The sequence below is a fragment of the Brachionichthys hirsutus genome, chromosome 22 (assembly GCF_040956055.1).
Source record: "Brachionichthys hirsutus isolate HB-005 chromosome 22, CSIRO-AGI_Bhir_v1, whole genome shotgun sequence".
NCBI classification, from domain to species: Eukaryota; Metazoa; Chordata; class Actinopteri; order Lophiiformes; family Brachionichthyidae; genus Brachionichthys; species Brachionichthys hirsutus.
The window spans coordinates 6,771,136-6,797,921 of NC_090918.1; the positions used below are offsets into that span (position 1 = coordinate 6,771,136).

Sequence of the window (26,786 nt, forward strand, 5' to 3'; positions counted from 1 at the left end):
CAGAACATCACATTTAAACTTCAGCAAATATAAACCAGGGGCTGTTGCTCAATAGAAACGATTTTGGTCCAGTTCACAGGACGGATTGAAAACAACACGTACGTTTGCTCCGAAAGCTGCCGACTGATGAGGTGCTGAGGTCGTTGCCCCCATGATGATGTGACGCGGTTGCATTGAGGGTTGTGCTACGGGGGGGGGGGGGGGTGCAAACCTTTTATTCTGTTACAGCTGCTGTCGAGAAACAACCCGAAACGTTTCCCACTTTCCTTTCTGAAACGCTCGGATTATTAAAATGTCTTCGGTAAAATCCACTCCTAACCTCCTGCAGCTTTCGAAGAGCAGCGTCGGCTTAAACTGCGTCTTCAGAAACGGAGTACGCGCGTGGATGTGGATACTTCGGGCCTTTCAGAACCAATCTGCAGCGGTGTGTGTAATCAGTTTATTTTATCGGTACGGAAAACACCAGTGCAGAACGGTTCTCTGAACGTACTGCTGGGGCTCCTTGTGGGTTTCTGGCTCTTAATGCAACCAGTTATCTGTACTGGGAGGTGCCGTGTAGATAAACCCTAAAGACTGACTTGTTCTCACCCGACACCTTTTCCTCTAGCCCGACTACCTTGCTGGCTCTCGCTAAATCAGACTCTGTATTAGCGAAACGCTCAAACTGGTTCCAGTAGCAGGCAGCCGGGGGAACTCCTGCCACTCCCGGGTTGCTGTCCCCTGCATGTTAAAGCATGTGTGGGAGTGGGATATGCTGGCTTTCCATGTGTGTATGTTTGTGCATCTGACCATGTGTGATTTACATGCTATTTTAGTATGATCCTAATGGTTTAACACGGTGCCAGGCATTTTAACAGAGCCAGAAAGAGGCTTGTAAAGCACGCACGCACACACACACACACACACTCACCACAAGACAGAGACGAGAGGCTGGCAAACTGGAACGTGGTTGTTTGGAGGGAGTCTGTTGAGACTGTGTACGCATGCATTAAGAGGGTCACCCGGGGTAATGGTGACACACGATTAAGTAAAACAAGAAACACGGGCCTGAATGAAAGACAGGCAGTGTGTGTGCGCGATTGTTTGCAGGCAGGATCGAGGGCTAAAGCAGACAAATGGCGCCGGGTGGCACCGCGTGGGTACGGACGGAGAGTCAGACAGATTCAAAACTGTGATGACGCTAAAAACAGAGGGCAAAAAAAACACCCCACAGTTGGGTTTAATTATCTTTTTGCAAATATAAAATAGGAATAAAATACTGCAAGGAGAGTAATTACTTGCATAAAACCAATCAATCTCGTCAGATATGTTTTCACAGCGGAACCTCATGATCAGTTTTAATTTAGAGCAGGTTTTTTTTCCTTTAAAGAAATGTCAAACCCCCCCCAACCTCACATTGCTGTCTGCAAACGGGCCGATGACGAAGAATCCGCGCAGCGACGGCCCGTCCACCAAAGTCACCGGGACGGTTCGTTGTACCTTCAATGCGGGCGCCGATTAAACGGCAGGTCAATTTGAAGTTTATTGAAAGAGGCACCACGCTGCGCCGTATCAGAAGCAGTCACGCTAGCATTAGACATACAATAGGGCTTTCATGAGGACGAGAGGAAACTAGTCCTGCCGTAGCCCAACCGCACACTCTGTAACGTCGCCCTGTGAGTACGTGTGTGTGTCTAGAGTTACAGGTTTTCAATGTATACCACATGTAGTGGCCGTGCATCGCCTGACACATTTTCAATATGGCAAAGGTGGCGAGGGAGGGAGAGGAAGGCACAGACAGCCACATTTTTTAAACTGTAATAATATACTCTTTATAGTTAATATCTGAAAACACACCTCCTCACCATTTCAGTGAAGGGAGCAGGTAGGCTGACTTTCACCTCGCCCTTTGCCTCATTTTTCCTCACCTATCATTCCCTTTCTCTCCTCCCACTCGCAGACGGTGACCGTTTCCTCGGTTTCCGGCACCTCCCAAAGGTGGAGGCGGGGTTAATTTCCAGTAAAAAAAAAAAAAAGGCATGTGTTCCACGGCCAGCAGGCTTGTCGTTCGGTGACCTTCTGGAGCAAATCATTTAAATAATGTCAAAGGCAGCGCCAAAAACCCGCCAAGCCGACCGGCTCCGTTCTACACTCCTGCAAGCCAGTTCACCCCCCCCCCCCCCCAAAAAAAAGGCTTGGACAGAATGCAATGGTTTCCAAATGTGCTTCAATGTAAGTGCAAACGTGCAAAAGCAAGATATTTCATGTAGTATAAGTCAATGAAGTTGTGAACTATTGATTTTGTATTGTTTTAAATTGCACCGAATGTTAAAACTAATTAAGAAACAATTGGGTTCTGTTTTATTAATGGTTTACAGAAGGTCACAACTTCCCGTCAGTGGCTGATTTAACCATAAAGAAAATGATGCCCTCACTTTCTTCCCTACATTTTTCATAAACAGAGCACATTCACTCTCCCGGATAGAACACACACGCACAGACACACACACACACACATATTTGTAGGTGAAAACTGACAAATTGCTTCACTTTGCATGCTTTTTTTCAGAAGTGCACACACACAAATCAAATAGTCTCACCTCTTCCTGCGTCATGCTGTGCAGCTGCGCGTGCCAGGAGGCGGAATCAGAGCGGCGATAGGCTGGGGGCGGGGCAAAGTCCTGCAATATGATTGGGTCTCGCTCCTGACACAGTGAGGTCAGGTGACTGATGTACAGCTTCAGTTTGCTGCGGTTCTGATCCAGATCCAGGAGAGGAGAGAGAATCTGAAGGGGGGAGGGGAGAAGAAGATGGGTGAGAAAAACGAGGCAGATTTATTTTATTGCAGCAAAAATTAGTCAGACTTGAAAGAATATAAGGAAGTTAGCTAGGAAACAGTCGTGCTGCTTTCTGAAGCCAGCGGATGAATTTGACACTTGAAATATAATCTAAACCTGATTATGAATGGTGGATAACAATCACAGTGCATTACATCATTCTATGCATGGCATGCAACATCAAACACGTTAATGGTGATTAAAATGAGAGCAGGGGGGGGATCCATGGAGAGGGAGAGAAGACGGAGGTACGTTTACACACCAGATTAGGCCTTAGCTTGATTTCTCTCAGATTTAGTTCGATTGAAGCTCCACAGATAATAAAACTAAAAGGAAGTCAGAGATAATGTTCCTCCCTGAGTTTAACTTCGATGTCTGGATAATGGATAAATTAAAAAGGCTGTAGAAATCGAGACGATCTGCATTTATGATGTCAACGAACACGTAAACAAAAGCATCTCATAAAGCATGGCATAAGCGCTTTGCACACACATGCGCAACACGTGCGCAACAGCTGCGTTCAAATCTGGAAAATTCTGTCAGAAATCTAAGAAGAAAAAAATCACAGAAACACTTTGCAGACCTGCAGCGGCGCTCCGCGGATCAAATGCAAGACAAATGAGAAACAGGCCGAAAGAATGGAAGGAATGAAGGCGATGGAAGGAAGACGTTTAGAGACAAATAACAAAAACACCGCTTTCTTTTCCTTTTTTGAGAAATATTTAATGAGAAACAGAAAGTGAGACTATGCCTGCTTTACCGCAGCAATAACAATGAGGAATACGAGCAAAAGCCAAGATCCCTGAGTCTTTGCAGACCTTGGAGCATTTGAATTTACTTATTTTAATAAGGTGTATAGCATTAATGCGCCGGCATGTTTTTATTGTATTACTCAACCTGCAATGCTCAACATATGCAGTGTGTGTGTTTAATGAGCCCGCAGTGCTTTCCAGTGCCTAACTGTATTATGAAACCATCCCAGAGGAGACATCATTTTATACACACTGTGTGTGTGTGTGTGTGTGTGTGTGTGTTTGTGTCTTTTTATTAGCCTCCCTTGCCTGCCTACCAGACTCTTGCAGTACTAAGAAATAACTCTAAAGAGAAACATTCAGCCGGCCTCATTCGCTGGCTGCATTTATTTTATTTTTTTTTAAACCTACAGCCACACCAACATATTCATTTGAAACGGAAGAGTTCCACAGCAGATCGATGGAATAATGTCAATGACCAGTAAATGACTGGTTCTGTAAATTGTTATTCCCCTTTTATTTGATTAAACTGTTTGAACTTTTCCCGGCGTCTCTGTCGCTGTATCTTGGGGTCCAAACTCAACACCTGGCCTTGACATAAACTTTTAAAAATGTACTAGAACGTCACTAAAACCTGCAAAAGTTTCTACTGGAAGGCTTTCAGTTCACCTTAAAGTAAAAAAAAAAACTAATAAAGAAGAATTCCACTTGTAAAAATAACAATTATTAAATAAACTAGCATCAGTAAAACAAAGTCACTATTTGTGCCGTCTGGCCATTTTTCAAATATGTAGAAAGCTCACAAACCAAAACACTGAAGTATTTTACAGAAATAAACATTTACACATCCTCTCTGTCTTTTTGCACTGATGCGTTAAAGACCATTAAAAATTCAGAACTTCATAAAAAAATATATCCTCAACAATGCTCGGTGTGTGTTCGGAGCTCACAGTTGGTTCCGAAGCGTTTCGTTTCTCCGGCGGCGGCACAGCGTAGCCTATTGACAGACACACAATCACTCGCTGTTCTGATGTAATGCGCTGTGGCTAATTACCCGCCGTGCACACGAGGAGGAGCGCGTCTGTGCCGCGCTGCGGGCGCGTGGACTCCTCGTGATGACGGAAAGAAGAAAGGAGCGTCGGCCGTCTCTCTCAGCGGGGAGGCGCTACCGCTAATTAATAACCAGGGTCAGACTTAGATTGACAGGCGAACCTTTGGGCTTTTAGAATCTCGGTGGGAAATCCCACAGCCCTGAAGGCAGCATGTGCTGCACATATGGGGCAATACAATTAGCTGCAGCTTTTTTTTTAGACCGATTGACCTAAAACGTGAATCCTGAAAAATGATGCGTTGAACGATGAGGACGGAAAAAAACATGGAGAAGATGTTTGGAATGAGAGAGATAAAAGTTGGGATTGGGAAGAGTCAGTGATGATGAATGTAAGCGGACCCACACACAAGACGTAGAAAAGGATAAAAGTGCTGATGTGGCGGAGGAGCACGTCATTCAAGAGATGATTTTGGACGCATTCCTCTTCGGGAGTGGAATGAGTGTCAAATGCAACGAGGGAATCACAACACCAGAACCAGATCACAGTCACAGGCGGAAACCAAAGCAAGACGAGACGAGAAGAGCGACGAGCCGATCCGGTGGCTGGATCCAAGTCAGAGAATGCGCTCACCCGTCTGTACAAAATGATGGACCGGGACAGAAGGCATGTGACGCGCTAGGCCCAAATGCCCTCCTCGTCGTCCTATTGGTTAGTTTAGTCCAACCGCAGCGTGAGTTTGGAAAAAGCAGAAGTTAGTTTGTCGAAGACTTTGAGGAAAAATATTAGCTGGCTGTTAAATGAACAGAGAAAAAGACACCCAAACATGAAATTGTTATTTCCTAATGTTATTTTAGAGCATGCTGGCCTTCACGTAAGAGTCAGTGTGACGTGGAGCGTCAGGAGTCGCTTCCTCCTCAGGTGACTCGGCGGTTTTACCTGGTCCGGAGAGGGCTTGTGATTGTTGGTCTGCCCTGCGTTTGGGGAGGAGCTCTTCGGGTGGTCGTCCTCGTAGTTGTCTGCCATCAGCTTCATTCTGTTTTGAGTCTGCAAGACAGAAGAGACAGTCACACACGATTAGATCGCACGCCGTCACAAACACCGAAAAATGACTTCCTGTGAGATTCAGTGAGCAAATAACGCGTCACGTCTGAGGGAACGCCACGAAGCGGCGAACAAGGCGTAGCCTGCAAACGTAATGAAACAGAAGATCAGGGTATAGGAAGCTGCTAATTTTGAGTCAATGACTACGATTCATTATTTTATAATACTGTATCTGAAATAAAAGTTTCCTTCGTTCATTCATTTGCCATCTTTGTCACGCTGTCATTTCAATTTTGCTCCAGAGGAAGGAAAACACCTCATCAGCTGGTTTGAAGCAGGTTGGAAAAAAAAAAGAAAAGGCAAAATCGGGCCGTCCTATAAGTTCTCCTCCTTTGCTCTCCTCCCTTTCCTCCTCTCTCCGCTCCGTCCGTTTGTAATAGTCACACCGCTGCTTTACAGCAGGCCTGGAAACAAGCAGACTAAATCTGACAGCTTTGTACAATCTAAATCCCCTTAGCCTCCACGAGGAACAGGGCTTAAGCAGGCCAGACCGAGTGTGTGTGTGTGTGTGTGCGTGTGTGTGTGAGTTTTTGACAGGAAGCGAATGAAATACGCAAATTGCAAATTTCATTTGTGTCTGTGTGAAAGCTCAGCGACATTTGTGTGAGGAAGTGACAGAGGCTCTACACATAAGTGAAGTTGAAGAGAGTACCGGTATCCCCTTGATGTGCGTGCACACACACACACACACACACAAGCACATGCAAGCGTATGATTAATTTCCTCATTTTCTGAAGACAGCATGAAAATAAACACACAAATATATTTAAACAAACATGGAAGGCGAACAGTTCATCTGGAAACCACATTAGTACAGAACATGGAGTCCACACTGCCTCTACACACACATGCAAAACACATGCATGCACGCACACACACATGGCTGTGAAGTGATGTTTATTTGCATCTGTCTCCTCCTCTCCTCTTCACCACATCCTTACGCGTGTAAACGGCCACCATCTCAATTATTTATAGAATTTCTGCTCTGTAAATAATTACTTTTTTAAAGCCTCGACTGAACGTCTTTTGCCTCCTTGCGTTATTATAAAACGACACAAAGGAAGTACTACACAAATAAAAGGCTGGTCTAACACAACACCACCTCTGTTTGCTGCGTAGACAGGGCTGTCCGAACCCCCCCGCCCCCCATGACCCGAAACCGCCGCGCTAACCGGGTCTGTCGTCATCCATGAAAATGCGACACCTGTTCTCAAACGCTGACCCGGGTGACGAATCGAAGCGATTGATAATGAGATTCAAACCCATATACGATCGCTTCGTTCCTTCTTCTTTTTGACATTGATTATAAGTCTCTGTCGCTCTCTATCTGTTCCTCTTTCTATCGCTTTCTGCTCCTTTCCATACCCCGGCATGCGGGACTAGCTCCCTCTCTCCTCCCTCCGCTCTGCCACACGTCTGCACTTCCACATGTTTCCCTTTCTTCTCCTCCTCTTCTCGCGGCTCTGTCGTTTTCACTCGCCCCTTTTTGTCTTCGTGGCTTTTCTTTTATTGTGTGTCCCCTTTGTTCTCTCGGCCCCCCTTTTTGATGTGAAACGTGAACGAGGGATCGTCGAGTGCCATGGGGAAGTCAACAGATGATTAAATAAATATTAGAGTGAATTTTACTGATTTGCATGAAGTCTGAAGTCTATTTTTATTGTCTTGTTTATTATTTATCTTTAATATTGTTGAACCCGAAACCATAAAATGACTCCTCAAAGGATGGTAAACATGGACGAATAGGAAGAAATGAATGCCCCCCCCCCCTCATCCTCTCTCGTTCTCCTTATTAGCCTTTCTTTACAGTTTTCCCTTTTCTCTAATTGCCAGGAATGCTGACCTCAGCTCGCTCGTTTCTGTGCCAGCTCTCTCTTAATCATCACACCATTATTTCACTCCTTCTCCCCTCCTCATTGTTCCCATCTTCTCCCCCCCTTCCCCCCCTTCCCCCGCTTCATCTGCCTCTCCTGCAGCTCTCCCCTGTAACCTGCTGACAGCGGACGGAATGCGAAACAAATGAAGGCCAAGTGGGAAAAGTTGCTGAGTCATGCCGGGAAGGAAATAATTTCATAATTTCATCGTGATAAGGCTCCTGGGGATATTAGATCAGATTATTGCTTCGTCTTTTCCTCCGGCGTCGGAAACCTTTGTTGAAATCTGCGCAATTATCAATAATGAAAGGTTGCTGAGTCATGGCTGGACAAGAGGCTTTTCATTGTGATAAAGAATTGAATAATTTTTTTTGCTCTATTTATGACACGAAGAAGAGAAAGCTGTCGATGAAGTGAGGACAAAAAGTGAAACACTGAAGGGAATCAATCTAGAACGAACTTTTGACACAATCAGGAGAAGAGAGAATTTTAAACGATTAAATGTGAAAAGAGGAAGACAACTGAACAGACCTAAGACTGAAAACTGTTGAGTTAGCAGTTAACGTGTTTTAAAATTCCCTGTATTTTCCAAGTTCTTTTTGTATTTCTGCAAAGTAGATTGAAAGCCTCGTGGGTTACGGATACCCGACAAGGAAGTCGGGGAAAAATCTAAATATCCTACAGGTGTAGGGTAACAGGCACACGTACGCCACCTGTGAACGCTAACCGCATGTAGCAGCAGATGGCCCCATATTCCTCACCTCCACCTTTTTTGTTCCATTTCATAAAACACTATAGAACAACTCCCCCTCGTCTTTGATTTCGCACGCTGCACCACCACCTCCTGTTTTTTTTCCCCTCACAGTTCCAGTTTCTGCGCCGTTCCGCTGGAAAGAGACAAATGAGATGAAGCAAAAGAAAGAGAGAGAGAGAGAGCGAAAGACGATAGCGGAGGGCACTTTGATCTACTGCCCCCTGCAGCTGGAGGTCAAAGAGCAAAACACAGGAGAGCACTAATACTAACACACGCACGCACACTCGTACAGGTGTTCTTCTCAACTGCATTTGATGCAGTTTACAAAATTAGAAGTACCAGCTCACTAATTGACGTCTAACGTTTGGTTTATCTCTGCCTTATACTCACTTATAATTTCATATGCCGTCCTTCTGTCAGGGAGGTTATCGCTGGATAAGTGTGTGCATGTGTCACTGTGAAGGAGCGAGCTAAAAATACCGCACTGGCCTCAATCACTGGATGGTCACGCTGGAAACACACACACACACACACACACACACACACACACGCAGAGGGGAATGTTGAGGAAGTCTCGGTTTGCGATCCATCACTGAGGGATTGAAAATTATGACACCACAGAGAGAGAGAGGGAGGCAGAGAAATAGACACCAAGAGGGGCATAAAACCGCGCACACCCTCGTCTGCACGCACACACACACACACAAGCGGCAGTCAGTGGAGTCTCTGTGTTGTCAGTAACCACCTCCGAGACCCCGAGGTGCCATAAATGACTTCAAATAGGAGGGAAGGAGAGATGGAGGAACGAGGGCGGAAGAGAAAGGGTTGAGAGGAGAGAACGCTTTAATGACTTCCTGCGACACGGTCTCTCTCTCTCTCTCTCTCTCTCACACGCCCACCACTTTCCTCAACACCGGTTCAAATACTCCTTGGGACACACGTACACACACACATGCACACTCACGATCTTTCAGAAGTGTGTGACATCCGTCTTACCGGAACCCTCTGAGCTTTCTCGCACCATTAAGTGGATTTTGGGCAATATTCAATAACTATAAATCTTTATAAACGTTTCTATTTGAGGATGACGACTCCAACCGTTTGATTTAGTCTTTAGCCGGAGACACGGGGCCGGTGGGGTTGCATGGGCTAGCAGATCACCGTGTGGACTCGTGCGCTGAGAGCACCTCCGGTATGTTGATGTTAGTTGCTGAATGCGTGGCAAAAAGAATAAAAAATCCGAGGCACACATGAACCATAAATAATACAAATATTTCTAGTATAATCATTTGCTTCTGTACTCTGACGGCTCGTTATTAGAGAATTCTTTTGTTTGGTTGCAGAAGCAGATACGGGTGGAATTCCAGAATCCTCCCAGTGGGCCGATCCACTAAGGAGTCGGTCAATTCACTAGACCCATGAGAACCTTAAGTGAGTGTAGGTGTGTGTCGGCGTGTGTGAATAGACCTCTGTGTGGAACCACTGAGGTATTTGGTCATGTTTATATCCTTGTTTTTGGCCTGGTTGAGTGTGTGTGTGTGTGTGTGTGTGGCTGTATCCACACTGGCGGAGTGATATGTAAGGTTTTCGTGTGTATCTGCGGATAGAGAGTGTAAACAAATACAAAATGATATGCAAGTGTTGTCACCGGAGGGTTGCCGAACATTTGAACTCTGTGTGTGATTATGTGTGGGGAGTGTGGGAGGGGGTGGCTTAATCCTAAATTTACCCTCGGTGGTCGGAGGACCGTGGTCACATCTGGACTCAGTTTCTCTTTGCCTGTCTTGTTTTTCTTCGCTCCCCTCATCATCGCCACCTCACCTGTGCTCCTCTCTGTCTCTGCGGCACGTTAAAATAACCCCCCCCCCCCCCCCCCTCGGTGTCCGTTTGGATCTCATAGGACGGGTAGCACGCTAAGCCTACCTGCTGTTTGAGCTGATGGACCAGACCATCCTTCTCCCGTTTCAGAGCAGCCACCTCTTCCTGGGTTTTCTTCTTCTTGGACGAGGACAACTCCAGCAGGGCGATGTTGGCGTCTTTCTCGCTTATGGCTGCCAGCAGCGCCTCTTGCCTGCAGAGAAAACAACCAATCAAATCAAATTAATCAAAAGCACACTCGAGTGATAAAACGTGAGTATTGTCCAGTCAACAGTTTCCCAAGCTTTGAGATAGCTGAGTCTACATCTTCCTCCAAAAAAAAAAGAAAAAGAAAAACGCGAAAGAATAATTACGAGGGGTGAAACATCGTTTTTCCCCGAAATCTTGTGTTTTCTGTGGCGCAAAAGAGACAGGAGACATTCCCGTTGAATTATGTGAAATGTCCTTTTTTACAACTTTATGAGGGCAATTAAGAAATAAAAAAAAATTCACCTCCCATGGAATTTGGGTGGAGAGCGAAATCCCAAGGATAGATTCTCAAAAGGAAACCAAAATGATCTGCTAGATGCTAATTTGTGTGAACTCGTCGAACCCACGGCACATCAACAAGTGGATGGAAGTCATTTTATCCGGAGCGCCGCTGACAATTCTGACAAAATATGGGACTTCCTGGTGGTTAGATGCAAAACACCAAATGAAATCAAGATGTGTCCACTTTGTCCATGGTGGAAACCTTTATGGCGTATGTTCCCTCTTGGTTTTCTCCATGCTATCCTCCTCCTGAAAGGCAAAATGGCCTGAAATAATACATTTTGGGTTTGTCTGATTTAAAAACACACAAAAAAACCTCCTACTAACTGCCTCCAGAGAGATTCTGTCTGTCCTTCTTGCCCTTTTGCCTCCATCTGTTCCCCGTGCTTGGAGGGTTGGGTCCATGGACAGCATTCCATGCGGTAGGGAAGCAACAAGCCGCATCCCATCAGCCCAAATCAGCCACGGATCTGGCTGAGCCTCATCCGAGGACACCCAAGGCTCCAAATTCTCAGAACTCTCGTTTCTACAGACAATCTAAATCATAATGTTTCTCTCCCCCCCCCCCCCCCCACAACCCCACAGGGCTTGCCGATTAGCCACGCAAAAACATTCCAAAAGATGCACTGGCACGTAAACCAACACATGTTTCCTTTTTGTTCATCTCTGTGGATCTTGTTTATTGCATGCATTGATTTTTATGAGATGAACGCTCATACAGCGCCGGTATCCCATCATGCATCTGGATTCCTGCAGTCTTGATAATCTTATCCATCAGGATGACCAATATTATTACACTAATCTTAATACAAACTGATGCGAACTTGACTTTTTCATGCCAGTCTTTTTCCATTCCTCCTTTATTCATACACACATTTTGATAGTAACACAAACAGACTGACACACATGCATACAGATAAAACTAATGGTGCTTTGGTCTTGTTAAAGCTGACAGTGCTTCTCATCTGAGAGGTAGCTGCCAGCACATGGCACACATAAACCCTGGTGAAAAAAATGCTATTTATTCAAATGATCATCTCATTTTGGGACTTTCAATCGTCCTCCCTTCATCACACACACACACACACTTGAAACACTCTCTGCTCGGCCTTCACAGCTAGCAGAACTAAACATGTGCTTATAACAAGCACTGGTTGAGGCTACCGCTGTTGCATGTGATCATTAAAATCTGTTTCAAGTGCAGCTCCTCTTCTGCTAAATCTTTAGATAATTCTCCTGTCAGAGGGCACTTAAAAGGCATAGTGTGCTCTCAGCTCAGCTGCCAGTGCAATCCACGCTATTGAACATAACAAAAGCAATGCAGCTAGCTCGACGAGGAGGCTCCCAGTGGATGCTCAGCCTCAGATCTGCAACGTTCTTTCAAGTTTTATTTTACTTTCTGGAGCACTATAGAGGGCAGCGGAGGATAAAGGATGGTCTGCTAACATTGAGCGGGGAATAAAAGCCTTTAAAGGGGGTCTCATGTACTCGTATTCCTCTTGTTTTTGGCATCGTCTTTTGTCTTATGTCATTTAAATGTACAGCCTGAACAGCAGGGGGATCTGCTATCTTTGCATGTGCACCAAAAAAAGCATGACTTCAACACATTTTCCTTATTTATGTCAACGACACGCCTGTGTTGGCGCGGACGGGGTCCCAAAGTAGCAGCCTCTGGCAAGGGAAAGGCAGGACCGTTGAACCTGACCCAACTTCTGTCACAGACGTCGACCTTCAGTGATGGAGTTTAGAGCCAGACATGGACGAGGACACATTCTGTGGGAGTGTGAAGTTAAATCTTCATCGGAATATCTGATCGAGCGTTGTAACCTCATTTGGTGTTACATTATTAACTTCCGTGCAACGTTTTGATGCGTCCAACGCCTTTAAGCTCATGCACGCTACCTTGAACTTGAACTACTGCTTTTTTTTAAAACACAAAAACACTGAAGGAACAATCATGATTGCCGCAAAAATAAGATGTTATCCAGCTATGGTTTGTATTAGGCAGATAAATGCTTAGTTTTAAAAAAAAGTGTTGACATTTATTGTGCATCAGGTGCAGGATGAAAATGTGTCTGTGTATTAAGGCGTCCGCCTTACTTTCCATCTTCCTATAAAGAAGGCGCTTTTTTCACATTACCGCCGAACGCCGGATATAAATTATGAGGTGCAGGATTTTCCGTAAAATTATTTTGCATTAAAGTAGATTGAAAACTGGAAACAGGCTGAGCTGCTCTTGTGCTTCATGCAGTCGGAAATGGTCAGAAATTCACATGAAGGACTTTAGAGCATATTCGCTTCACTATCTCCCAGCCGGCCTGTGATTTTCATCTCTCGCCCCCCCCCCCCCCCCCCCTTCCTCTGTGGCTCGTTCTATTTCCCCACCACCTCTGCATGGAGACGAGGCATTCTTTCCGTCGTTCGGCAGGCGTGTGCCATGATGTCATCGCCACGGCGACAAGGGAGACAGTAAGCAGATATGTGCAAACACACCAGGCACCTGACCCCAACCTCATCACGCATGAATGCGGGGGCTCTCCTTCCTCCGTCTACTTCAGGCCCCCCCGGCTTTATCAGAAACACTGAGGCTTGGTCTGAGATCACTCACATTTTCCTATGTATCAGACACACACACACACGCACACACACACACACACACACACACACACACACACTAAAGGAGCTTCCAGAGTGCGCTGCATTATCTCTTTCATGCTGTCACCTTCTACTGCAATCTACAGTGTGTGTGTGTGTGTGTTTGTGTGTGTGTGTGTGTTCCAGTGACGGTTGTATGTCTGCGTATATGACATCTGTAAGTGTGTATGGCCTCATAAGGATGTACTTCATTTCAGCGTGTGCAAAATGTTCACAAGTTGTCTGTGTATATTTAAGGCTTTATCCTGTGCATACATGTGCTAAAGAATTAATAGCGTGTGTGTGTGTGTCAGTCCACTGTGACATTGGCCAGTCTCTGTCTAAGACAAACACAAGAGCTATTTCAGAAATAATCCGCTCTCCCTGCTCTCCGTTTCTGACCGGACAAAGCAGCGCTCCGTTGTTTTCTGTGACACCGTCTGCCCTCGTTGCGTCTTGTGGGACGCCGGAGTTTACTCGTTAACCCCGGCGGGACGTGGTGCGCGTCACGCTCGACCTCGTTTCTGTGACAGGAGGTTCCCCTCTGCGGCGTCACGCTGCCATTCTGACTTTTGAAAGTTTCAAAAGTCCTTATATCCCGAGGAAGGGTTTTTGCAAAAAACAGACTCCTCCCTGACTGACCAATACTGAGAGACTGGTTTAAGCTGTGTTTTAAATTCCGTGTGGAAACTTTGAACTGGTGCACAAAGAAACGGATAATTCATTTTAATACCACCTGAAATCAACAGTTAATTTGATTAGATGAGCGCTGGAAAGTGCAGGTCTGAGCCAATCAGCACCAAAATGAGATCACAGCGCTGAAATGTTGTCGTTTTACGGGCAGTGTGCTTCATTTTCAGGGTTTCAGAAACACAACACAGCAGCTGGTTTATTTAGATTTATGATCATATTTCATCTGGATACAGTTCTGGGGAATTAAAGATGCGTCCTTCTGAGGAGGAGGAGGAGATCATCCTCGGAGGACGCTAAAAGACGTTTTAAACACAATCCCCAGAGTGGCGAGCACAGCGTCTGAGCTTGATATTTACATGCTTGAGTTACAGATGGTAAAAACATTTGGGTCTATACGTACAAAAAGTTGAATTGAATTTCTCCAGATTCACATTCGACCTTCGTGGCAGGAAATCACGAACTCGACTCGAATGCAAGCGAGCCCTGCGTTCTTTACAAGCGGAGCGGAAAGATGGATCGATAGCTTTATTTTCTTTCCTTACACGCTCCTTCCTGTCAGTTTTTTTTATTTGATTACTGATTGACACGCACGTGCACGCACACGCACACTCACACTCACACGTATGCGTCCACCCGGTGGCCATGACTGCACTGAATCTAGTTCTACAGGTGGATGTAGGATTCAATCCATTTCTAATTTATTGTTCTGTCTTTGACTTTACCTTTTCCTCTCACTCTCTTACACACACACGCACGCACGCACGCACACACACACACACACACACACACACACACACACACACACACAGAGCACTACCAGTTTACTTTCCAAGCCCTACAGAGTAGTATTTCTCTCCCAGCTGACAGTTTGTGTCCTGGGGCTGATAACCAGAGAACACCAGGCCCCCATTCTAATGTGCTCTGTCCTGGCTCTCCCTCTCTCTCTCTGCCTCTCTCTCACACACACACACACACATTAAATCTGCGCTGCTGCTATGTCTCACAGATACACATTAAATGTATACAACATGCAGTCCATGTCAGACACGTAGCTGATGGGGCTTTTAAAGCAGGCTTATACATGGAGCTGTGTGTCACAGCATTAATACACACGCGTGCACACCCACATGCACTTGTTGGTTTATGGCCCAGCGGTAGAAAACGCAGGGCAGTGAATGCACACATCAGAGTGGCTTTTCTGAAACGTTTGCTATAGGGCTGTTTTGGCCATCAAAGCAACGGCAGCCAATAAAGCTTTGGTTTATAGCGAGACGTTTTACAGCCGACGAGTTTCACTCCACTGGATCACAAGAGGAGTTATTAGAGAAAATGATCGACACCTACCGCAGTCATTACGTGGATTCTGAAACTTGGAGATTGTTCTGCACAAAGCCGTAAACTTCAAAAAGGATTATCTTGAATGACGATTAAAATAGGAATAAGCGTTAAGCATGCCCTTAAGGTTTTATTCAGTGCCAAAAAGCAAGATATGTTTACAGATGTGGGACGTTTACGCTTTTATTCAGGAAGGGAAAAGACCAGCTCCTGGTTTGATGGAAACTTCTATCTCTGACTAATGCTGCTCAGATTATAGTAGCCCGGAATATAATGCACCGTAACGCAGCGAGAAGAGCCGGATTTATGGACAGATCTGTTTGAAAGCTGTGTGTATGCGTGTGTGTGTGTGTGTGTGTGTGTCTTAAAGTATAGTGGAAGTGGGTTAGAGACACTGGAATGAATGATTTAGTGTGGAGCGAGGAGACGGGATGAGAGGCCATCAGGGAGAATTGGAAAAAGTGAGCGAGAAAGAGTGTATTAGGAAAATAGGTTAAATCTGGCGCATAGGATAAGCGTGTTTGTGTGTGCGTGTTTGAGAGGGAGAGAAAAGCTCCCCTCAAGGAGCTGTTGTACATCAGAGAGGCTTAAAGAAAGACAGCGAGAAGAATTACACACACACACAGACACACACACAGACACACACAGACACACACAGAGAGAGAAAGAAACAGCGCTGACAGGGATGGGAATAAAATAACTGGAGGATTTTGGGGGAAAACAAATCAAAGAGACATGAAGAGCGGGAGAGAGAGGGGGAGAGAGGGAGAGGGAGAGGGATGAAGTGAGTAGCGGGGAAGGGGGAGGTAGAGAGACACAGGTAGAGAGAGGGGGAGAGAGACCGAGGCAGGTGGGACTGCTGCATGACAGAATGAGGATCTGTTCTTGACACATTTCCCCTTTTTCTCTTATAAAACTCTCCTCATGCACGCACACACACACACACACACACACGCACGTGCACACGCACACACACAGTGAATAAAAAGAAAAGTGTAAAAATGCATTATCCATGGTCCGCAGAAGTTTGCTCTTTCCACTAGACCACACGCACACGCACACACACGCACACACACGCACACACACACACACACACACACACACACACACACACACACAGGAGTGTGACTCAAGATGCAGCTTTGTCTTGGCTGCGGTTCTTTACAGTAAATCCGTTTCTGCGCCGCTGCAGCGACCGAGACATCTGCTTACGATCTGTCAACACAAACTGGCTCCCGTAACACAAACCAGCCGCAGCGACGGACACCTGCGACTCGCAAGCGGTCATGAAAGACAATCCTTTTCCTTTATCCGACCGGGTTCCCGTCCATGTTCTCGTATCTACGGATTCTACCCCGCCCAGGTGGGACTCTGCTCTCCTGCATGTCGGGCCAAGGATTTGAAATCAGATTACAGTCGCTTTTTCTCCATCCATTTTAAGAGCAACATGAGTTTCTTTTGGCCGGCTAAAGATGCGATCATCCTTTCTTTGCCGCGTGCATCCCGTGAACCGATTTGCCTTGATGTAAGCCAACTTTCCCATTAAGGACGAAAGAGTCTTTACATTGTCGTCGTAGAATAAGTTATAGCCCGATTATGATGCTGAAGGGTCATAATTCTGATTTCTATGACTTTCTCAGCATATCTTTCTGCCTTTGAGTATCAATCAAATGCACCTTTATGATTTACACAACAAATCAGAATCGTCTGGCAACCGTAGCGCACAATGAGAGGTTCATTTTTTCAAAGCGACCTTTGCTTCTACTTATTCCTTCGAACGTTTTCCTCCTCATTTGCGCCGTCTCTTTCTTTAATTGCGTTTTAATGATCTGCTTGATGGATTGGCATGTACAACCTGTAATCAGCGTAGGAAAACAGGCGAGTTTAGGTTCTACCACATCCGCTTTTTCCTTTATCTGGTGTTTCTCTGCACTTGTTTCATTTTGTTCCAACGCGTTTTGTTTTCATCTATCTTCCCGAATGCGTTCTCTCCTGCTGTCCGCTCCTTGTTTCCGATCCTGCTCAATTCAGTACATTTAATTAGCTTGAGAGGTCTGCATTACATACAGTTTGCACGCCATATGACACACAACTTCAGCCCTCCAGCAGAAGTCTCTTTTCTCTCCTGTTTATTCTGCTTCAGAGAATAAACAGGAGGGCCGCAACAAACCTTTTATTTGCTCCAAGTTTCCCGATTCAATCTCTCATGAGGGAAAAGCAAAAAAGAACTAACGCAAAGGAAGGAGGGATAGAAAAGAAGACCAAACATACATAGAGTTCAAGAAAAATGGAGAGAAAAGAGGGCGAGAGAGAGAGAGATGAAGAGCTGGGCATCCTGATGTTAACTTGTAAGACTAAGTGTCAAAACGGCGTGCTCCTTTCTGCCACACGCTCTTTAAATTTCTGTCTCTCTCTCTCACGCACACACTTGTTTTGGCACACTGGATTAATCTCCTTGCTGCCTGAAGGGATCAGAGGGCTTGTCTCTGGCTTATAGCAGCACAACATAAGCATGTGTACAAGCATGTGTGTGGGAGGATATATTTCATGCATGTTTGTGTGCGTCAATGATGTGTGTCTGCGTTGCACACATTTCCAAGCCTCTGAGCGGACCTGCCGTCTCGTCTGGTTTAGAACGTGAGTGTGTGTTTGTGTGTGTGAGACTTATTTTGGAAACACAACTTCTAATGCCACTGACGGGGGAGTTTATGTGTTTGTTTGTTTGATTGTTTTTCTGGCTGAGGAGCAGAGTTGTCCTCCTTCGAAAATAGGATCTTTGGCTGCAGCTCTCTCACACACACACATACACACACGCACGTACACACACCATTTATTTGTCTCAGAATGTAGTGACAATATTGAAGACACATGCAGACAGGCAGCGAGAAATCCAGCTCGCCATATTCGGCCGATAATGGCGTTTCCAGAGAGATATGAGGTAAGAATGGAGAGATGGACGGAAAGAGGCAAAGAGATGGGTGGGGCAGAAATAAAGGAAGGGATGCTGGGAGGGAGATAAAACAAAGAAAAGAGCGGCAAAGGAGAAATAAATAGAAGTTATAGCGTTCACCTCGAGGCAGCGGCCAGGGCCGTCGCTGCAGGAGGCTGAAGACAGCGCAGCAGCTCGCTGCTCCTGCAGGCCATCTTTAGGGTCTAATTGTGCGTGCGGTGCAAAATATAGACTTTGTGCGTAAACAGGCTGAAACCGTCCACTAACGGCGAATAGATTCTGGCATCGCCGGCAGTTTTGGCCAGAAAATTTCAGAGGAGGCAGCCTTCCCACACAAAGAAAACAACCAAAATATCATGTTTTATTTCCCCACTAAAACAAACACGAGTAATGTGACTCACTTCGCCGCCCCGGTTCTGGAAGCTTCGACTATTTGCAATGGCGAAAAAAAATATTGTGAAAAGTGCATCGCCGCCCTTGTTTCTCTACAGCAGGGTCCTTTCATTATGAAGTCGCTTGTGTTTTCTTTTTGCCCAAGAAAAACAAAACAAAACAAAAAAACAGCCTTTTAAAAGCACCACTAATCGCCATAACAACCTCGCAAATAAACAGAAATCGTTTTCACGCTGTTTTATGTTTGGGAACATTTTCGATTAATTCTCATTCTTACGCTCGTAAAAATGTTACGGTCATAATTCTTGACTGGTAAAAATAATGGCCGATAAATTAGTCGTGAACATGGTGAGAAGAGGGAATACTTGCATTAATGCGAGGGAGGATGACATAATGTACACGGTTATAAATTCAATATATTATGTTGTCGGAAAGATTGATGGACGAATTGGAAGGAGTGGGACGGATACGGGGGACATTTTGGTTCTAGCCGTTTGGTTGGCTCCACTGAGTTGTTGTTGGAAAGCTGTCTTTCTCCTCTTCGCCTTCCCTCCTTTTCTCTCTGCCATAAAACATTTCCCCCTGTTCTTTCATCTTATTATCCATCTGGAGTCCAAAAAAGATATTTATAACTCTAACCCTGACCTCTTAAACTCACGTTCTTCCCCTGGTTTTGTGTCTTCTGTCGTCTCCCCCCCCCTCTCCTCTCCTCTAGCTTCCTCTCTTGCCGTTTTGTCCTCTCCTCTTCCAGGCTCTATCTCAAACAAACTGTGAGTGATATTCACACGGATTTAACTGGACGGCTTGAAATTGAGTTACCTCATTTGAAGTTAATTTATGGATACTGCAACTGCTGTGACTTGGGAAGCACTGATTTTCAAACTGAAGCGCAGAAATGAAATTCTTCAGCATCTTCATGTGGTATCAATAACATTTTATGATCTACATATAGTTCTACAAAGAGTCCTCAAATGACTCATCTGTAATTAAATTTACAATTCCTGAATCAACTCATTTACTAGTCATATAAAAATAATCGATTGCCAAACAATGTGTTCCTTTCTGGGATCTTTAACCCTAAACTGTGTTTCTCAGGGGAAGCTCTGAAAAGCGTCCACAGATTGAATCACTACTAATTCACTATTATTCACAGAAAAGACAAAATAAGGGAGACAGCTGCAAATATTTACGAGAAAACATTCTACTTAAAATGCTTAATTGCAGCTTGGGTGATCAAATCTGACTCAATCGCAATGCGGTGACGTAACTGTTGAGATTTCCAAAGTGTTTATCCTCACGGTGAAACACAAAATGAAGAAAAGGTTGCAAAGGATTCTTCGAATGTAACCTACCCATAAACGATTGGAATACAGACTCTGAAAAGTATGGAGGCAAAAAGAAATTCCCACATTTAAGAAACTTGTTGCCCTTTTTTGCTTTACAATGCTGCGATCAAAATCAAGTCTCGTGACTGCTGCATCGGAAAAACCCCTCGAAATCATCCAAACACATGTTTGCATCAGACAAAGTCAGTAAAGTAAAGAAGGCCTTAATTCATCCAGATTGGGATTTCAGACCTGATGGCCTGCTGTTACACACACTGTCAGCACATTCCATAAGGCTGGAACACACTTACACACACACAAACACACACAAGCCCGGGGATGCAACACATGACAGCACACATGCCCATAAGAGCAACACGAGGGCCGGGAGGAAAACGAGCGTGTGCATATTTAATGTACATCACAAAGAAAATATTTCCGTGTGTGCGTGTGTGTGTTTTACGACTGTGTGTCTACGTGTGAAGGTTGCTGCAGATGATTTATCCGTGGAAAAAGAGCATGTTGAAGCCCTGCGAGGCAGATGTGTGTGTGTATCTGTGCGGACAGCTAAATGTGTGCGTTTCCACCTCTGCATTAGCATGTATTGTGCATTTTTGCATGCCAAAAGCGAAATGTTTGAGTGCTACATCTGGTTTTATGTGCATATAATGCCCGAGTTTGCTTCATTTAATCAATTATTCCTTCTTTGTGCGTGTTTCATTTTTATATTATTTATTTATAAAACTGAACAATACACATAAATCAGAACAAGGGCAAATTTGCGCATCTAACTGAAAGTTATTTGAAAAAAAGATTCGTGGAAAGATATCTCAAGTTATGCAACGGAAATACGCATCTCAGAAATCATCACGCAATGATGCCTAAATTCAAATTGCAACCATAGGAACAAGAAAAATAAGAAAGAGACAATTTTCCAAATAGCAAAAAGCAAATCTTCAGAACCTGATTGTTGTGTGTAGAAAGTTTTGTGAGAAAACGTAAAATAGTTTTTGAGTTAGGAATGAAACATGGGGAAGAGGCGGGGCATGTAGATTCATTTCCGCATCCCCCTCCTCATTTCGTCGGCGGTGAGGAATAAATATACTGAAGGTTAGCACAGCGTTGGAGTAAAGAAGTCATTTACTACCAGATGGTGAAAACTACGACATGCAGACAGATACACACACTTCAGTGTGTGCGTGTGTGTGTGTCTGTGTGAAGTGAGGAAGCAAAGGAAGGAAAGAAGAGAAGGTGAGAAAGCGAGACAGAATGTCCTATTCCAGCTGCAGTGGGTGTGTGTGTTTCTGAGTGTGTGTCCCAGAACCCTCTGCAACATGACATATCGTATATCACGACTTAGAGTAACATTAAACCTTAAACCAAGCAACAAATCAGACATCAAAACCTGAAGAATTACGGCAGCCAGAGCGCGCAGAGGCAGTTTCATGCGCATTTCTCCTGTTTTACATGTGTGGGGCAAAGCCAGAACCGCACGACGCACTCGCTGACCGAATGATGGCGTCTAATGAAAAATATGCGGGACGGTGGAACGGACGTAGCTCGCAGCGGGACGGCTCGAAGCTACCTGAAAGATTAAGGCTTTCCCCGGAGAGGAAACAGAGGCAATATGTGGTCGAACATCCTGCTGCAGACTCAATGACATGCATGATGCACATGGGCAGTCGCGCATGGATGCAGCAGGTGATTCATGGGAGCCTTAAAGGGAGGCGTCACTGATGTTTATGGGTGGCAAAAGTGGAGAAGAAACCGGATACAGGTGGAAATAATCTCTCATTATTATTAGACATTATTACTCAGACTAAAGAGAAGCTATTGGTTTATTTATCTTTCAATGGATCATTATTTGAGATCAATCTTTAGTTTACACTAAGTTAAACGTCCGGGGGGGGGTTTGGGTGCATGTTCGTGTCATGTCTGTTGTGTGAATATTCAATATTTGCACCGTGTTTTATTAAAATGAACGCCTGACTGTGTCAGGCATCAATAAATATATAGCTCACGTGTAAATGTACACAGAAAAGCGTTCTGAGGCGCCGTTGCTCGTCATCGTCGCGCGGGTCGTTAGCGCTTCACGGACACGCTGACGCAAACACACACTGTCAAACTGAAAAAAAGATCTAATTTTCCCATGATGCCACAGTCTAAGGGATGGCACCGCAGTGTGTTTGAATGGGCAATGCATTCCAAAAAAATGTTCCCCTAAATTAGGTCTTGTTGTAAAGTCTCAGAGAGGATGTAAAGCAGCAGAAACTACACCGAATCATTGGACTCCTCTTGGCTGCACTTAAAATGCAAACCCATCTATTAAAACAATATTAACATTTATACTGAGCTGCAGCGTACGAGTGAGTGTGTGTGTGTGTGTGTGTGTGTGTGCGTGCGGCTGCCTGTGTATGCAATCAATCATATGAAGAGCTCGACAGCGGTACATGGTTAATGCATTAACATGCTACTTAGGAGAGGGAAGATAAAAAAGACAGAGGCGGAGAGGGAGAGAGAGAGAGAGAGGGAGAGAGAGAGAGAGAAAGAAGACGCAAAGACAGGAGGTAAGAGGGAAGACGGAGCTGATGAGGTGTCGGGAGAAGATTGCGTCAGTGAAAACGGCGACGGCCTTCCTGGAACACGGAATCGACAAGGGAGAATACTGGAGATATCGCAAGGGTTGCTAATTTCAGATTGGCGGGGGGTCATAAGAAGGGAAGAAGAGGGGCAGACACCAAGTTGAAAACAGCGCCTTCACATCTGCATAAAAGGACATCAAGTGGAGGGGAAATAGATTTATGGTCTGACAAATATGCGATTGGATGGACGGACATTTTTACGGCGTGTTCGTCTCTGGAAAAATGGCCGATGAAATGGAAGTTAGTATCTGCTAATGGTCATCTGGTTTGCTTGTTAATATACGTAACATGTTTTTTGTGTTCTTACTTCATCTCAAGGACCTCCTCCAGGTGCTTCCTCCTCTCTGCTCGAAGGGCGGTCAGGTGACCTTCCTTCTCGGCCAGTGAGAGTTGAGTCGATGACAGCTTGGCTTTCATCACCTCCAGTTCCTGTTTCACCTTCTCCATGGCAACCAGGAGGTCCTCCACCTGGCACACACACACACGCAACTATGCTTTGTAGACATTTTATTCATGGCTTTTGTTTCATTTCTTCCCTTCAACCTTTTCAGACATTAGTTTTCCACAGATATCAGTCTGTATTTTTTCTTGTGTGTGTGTGTGTGTGTGTGTGCGCGCGTTATCCTCTCTGTCTGTGAACGCACATCTAACAGCCTTTTGAGTTGTTTCTACATGAGCTACTCGACTGTGAGACATCAAACGCTACATTTATCTCCTCTTTCCTCTCTTGATGTTGTTTCTTTCTCTTCCCTATTACATGTTTTATCTATGCCGTCTCTCTCTCTCTCTCTCTCTCTCTCTCTGGATGTATATCAGTCTGTCAGTCGGATGTCTGTGAGGCCTGAGGCCTGAGGTCCCGACAATCCGGTCCACCATTAACACACACACACACAACACACACAAAGACGCACATCAAAGAGATCTACCCACACGGATACAGCAGGGAAAACACAAGAACATCAGACAAAAGAATTACAATGATTAGGAATGAAAAACAGTCACTTCATGAATGAATGAATGAACGAACGAATGAGCAGGAGGGGGACAAACTTTATCAGGTTTTCTGATTAAATGTATTCATAATATGTTAAATTCTGCTCTTTATTAATTATTTCGCCACTGCTAATTTACAAGTCAACACATCGCACAGAACAGAAATGAAAAGAGCCGAGAAAAGAATGATGAAATGTGAAGTAAACGGCTGGTGAGTGAGGTTTTATGATGACTTTTAGTTTTTTTTTTACCTTTGACCACCTAAAGCTGGTTGCGGTGAACTCATGCACTGGAAAGAGAGAGAGCTGCATACAAAAAGAGCAGATGTAGAGAGAGAGAGAGAGAGAGATGGGACAGAAAACATAGAAAGGCAAAGGGCAAGGAGTATGAGACAAAAATAAAAGAGCAAAGGTGGACGGAACAAGGGATCAAGGAATCGGCAGAGGGAAAGAGGGAGAAATTGAAGGAGAGAAAAGAGATACGTTGTAAAAATAGTCATGTGAATAACAGAAGCAAAGAAAAAGTGAATGCTAAGCGTGTAAAAAAAGATACAAATATAAATGTACAGACATCAGTTTAGGAGAGGAGAGGAGCAAGATTTGGATCAACTGGAAGTAAAAAAAAACAAAAGAATACAGGACAAAAGGGGAGAGAATACAGGAGAAACGAGGAGGTGCAAAGGAGTTGAAGACAAGAGTAAAGGAGGACAAAAGATGCCAGTAAAATAAGGACAGCGAGGAGTAAAGGAGAAGATGACTAGAAAATATGGACAAAGAAAGGAGGACATGGGAGGAAGAGATCTTTGGACGGCATCGTAAATGGGACGATTGAAGGACGGAGGGATGAAAGGAAGGGTGAGGAGTGACAAGACTTGGCTGGGAGAAATGAATCGGGAGAAGGAGGTCAGCAACCCCTTCAGCCCCCTGAGTGTGCGTGTGTTTGTGTGTGTGTGTGTGTGTGTGTGTGTGTGTTTGTGTCTCCATTCTAAGAGGAAGAAATGAACAAGAAGGTGCACTGAGTTCAAGAATGTAATTGACTGGATAATAAAAGAAGAAATGTTGGTCTCTGGAGTGTGTCATACAGTGGACTCACACACACACACACACACACACACGCACACACAGGAGTGAGTAACGTCTAGTAGAAAAGGTTTTTTATATCTTCATGCGGTCTTGGTCAGCTATCCGTGGGACAGTCCCTCATGCACACAAACAAGTCAATACACAGCTCCATAATAAAGGTGTGTGTGTGTGTGTGTGCAAATGTGCTAGATTTGGCTGCATTTGCTTGTGCGTGTCTGTGCGTGTGTGCCAACGCTATAATAAGTAATGAGTGCCCCTTTGAACGGCCCGTCCTCATTAAGGGAGGAAATTGTCTATCCCTCTGTCATCATTTTATAAATCATTATATGAAATGCTAATTGCAGTGACGCAGTTGAGAAACAGGAACGCCAAAAATATTTATTTACAATTTATATAGGGACCCGTTTCCAGTTAGAAAACCAAAAGCTGCGTCCATCTGGCTCCGGCTGAATGCAATTCTGTGCTGCTCTCCGGCGCGCTGTTTAAAGAGCAGTTAGCACTTCTTTCCATGCTCGTGCGTGTTGGGAGGATTATGTGTACGTACGTTGTGTATTACTGTCCTGTCTTATACGCGTGCGTGCGTGCGTGTCTGAGTTAATGTTGTTGATGTTGGGCGAGGGATTGCATACGAGCGCTTTGGCTGCCATCGCCACTCTTTCACCGCACACTGATGTTCCTGCTCCTTCCTCCTTCACTGAAGCATTTCACCGCTGAGGACGCTCTCCAGCACCCTGTCCTGCTCTGAACGGCCTCAGTTCTCTCTAATTAAACCTGCCACTTGCAGTGTTTTGAAGCGTTTCGGTACACATTTCAGCCAAATTCGATGCGACGGCTTGGCACAATCGCTGTCAACAAATTAAACCCCCAGTCGACTTCAGGAAGATAAACATGTTGAACATGACTTTTTTCCATTTTGCTTTGACGTGTTTCAGTCTGCGCTATTGTGACAACCCAACGCCTTTGGCTGGCGGCTCCGATCGAGCTCTTACGTCTTCTCTACAAATGGAGATGCATCATCTTTTTCCAGGAATACAACTATACGGAAATTTAAGCTCACACGGAATTGAAAGAACCATTAGCATTAGAAAATTAGCCCGATAATGGGTAAAGAAAAATGATTGTGCCGGACGTTGTTTTTTGTCGTTATTTTGGAAGCCGCAATATTTTGCAAAGCAGACCTGAAAGCTGGACGTCAAACACAGATTTGTGACATAACATATTGTTTGACTCCAAACCACAGACTTTTCCTGTTTCAGGTTTAGAATTATTTCACCCAGTAAATCACTGGTTATGTTCCACGTGAAAAAACGAGTCAGTGGTCACTTAAAAAAAAAGGTCTACCTTTATTCTAATTCTGATTCGTCCAACCTGCCAACCATCTGTCTATCTGGAACTCAGGTTAACGTTAACCGTGGCCGAGGGTGCTGGCAGTTCAACGCCCGCTTGCACGGCTCTCTTTATGCGTCTGTTGAGGAGCAGCTTGGTAAATTAGGACCAGAGAGGACGGCCAATATTTAGAGGCAATAATAACAATGGAGTCCAGCCGTTTTTTGCCAACAGCTACAGCGGGCCGTGTTTTCTCAGGGCAGTTTTCATCCTTGCAGCCCAACCCGTCCAGGCTCCCGAGGAACATTTCCCATCTCTACGGCCTTGTTAAGTCACGTACCCAGAGGAGGGCACGCTCCTAACCGGGGCCCAATCCACAAAGCCCTTCCCTTCGAAGCGTCTCTTTTAACACCCCCTGTGAGATTTCTTCTATCGCAATAAAGATGAAAGAGATTAAAAATCGGGGGGGTCGGCCTTGCACTCTATTTGAAAATGAGATGTTTGCGCGTCGCTGACTGAAGCGGACAAAATACAAGCCGTTTCTTTAAATAGCGACGTATTTACCTCTCCTTTAAATGAGGAGCGACTGGGCAAACACACACAGAGCCACACCTGAATGAGCTCAGCTGGCACAGGGCTAGTGTGTCGCTGTTGCCAT

At 44.9% G+C, this 26,786-nt stretch overlaps 1 protein-coding gene across 1 annotated transcript in view; it reads right to left on the minus strand.

Moving 5' to 3' along the window:
* Positions 1-26,786, minus strand: part of LOC137910620 (ELKS/Rab6-interacting/CAST family member 1-like) — a 63,794-nt gene that overhangs the window by 7,108 nt on the left and 29,900 nt on the right. Inside the window, exons 16-19 of the mRNA XM_068754996.1 lie at positions 23,035-23,195; positions 10,270-10,417; positions 5,557-5,664; positions 2,580-2,765 (exon numbers count right to left, since the gene is read on the minus strand). Coding sequence (XP_068611097.1) covers positions 2,580-2,765; positions 5,557-5,664; positions 10,270-10,417; positions 23,035-23,195 — 603 coding nt within the window. The remainder of the gene's footprint in view (positions 1-2,579; positions 2,766-5,556; positions 5,665-10,269; positions 10,418-23,034; positions 23,196-26,786) is intronic.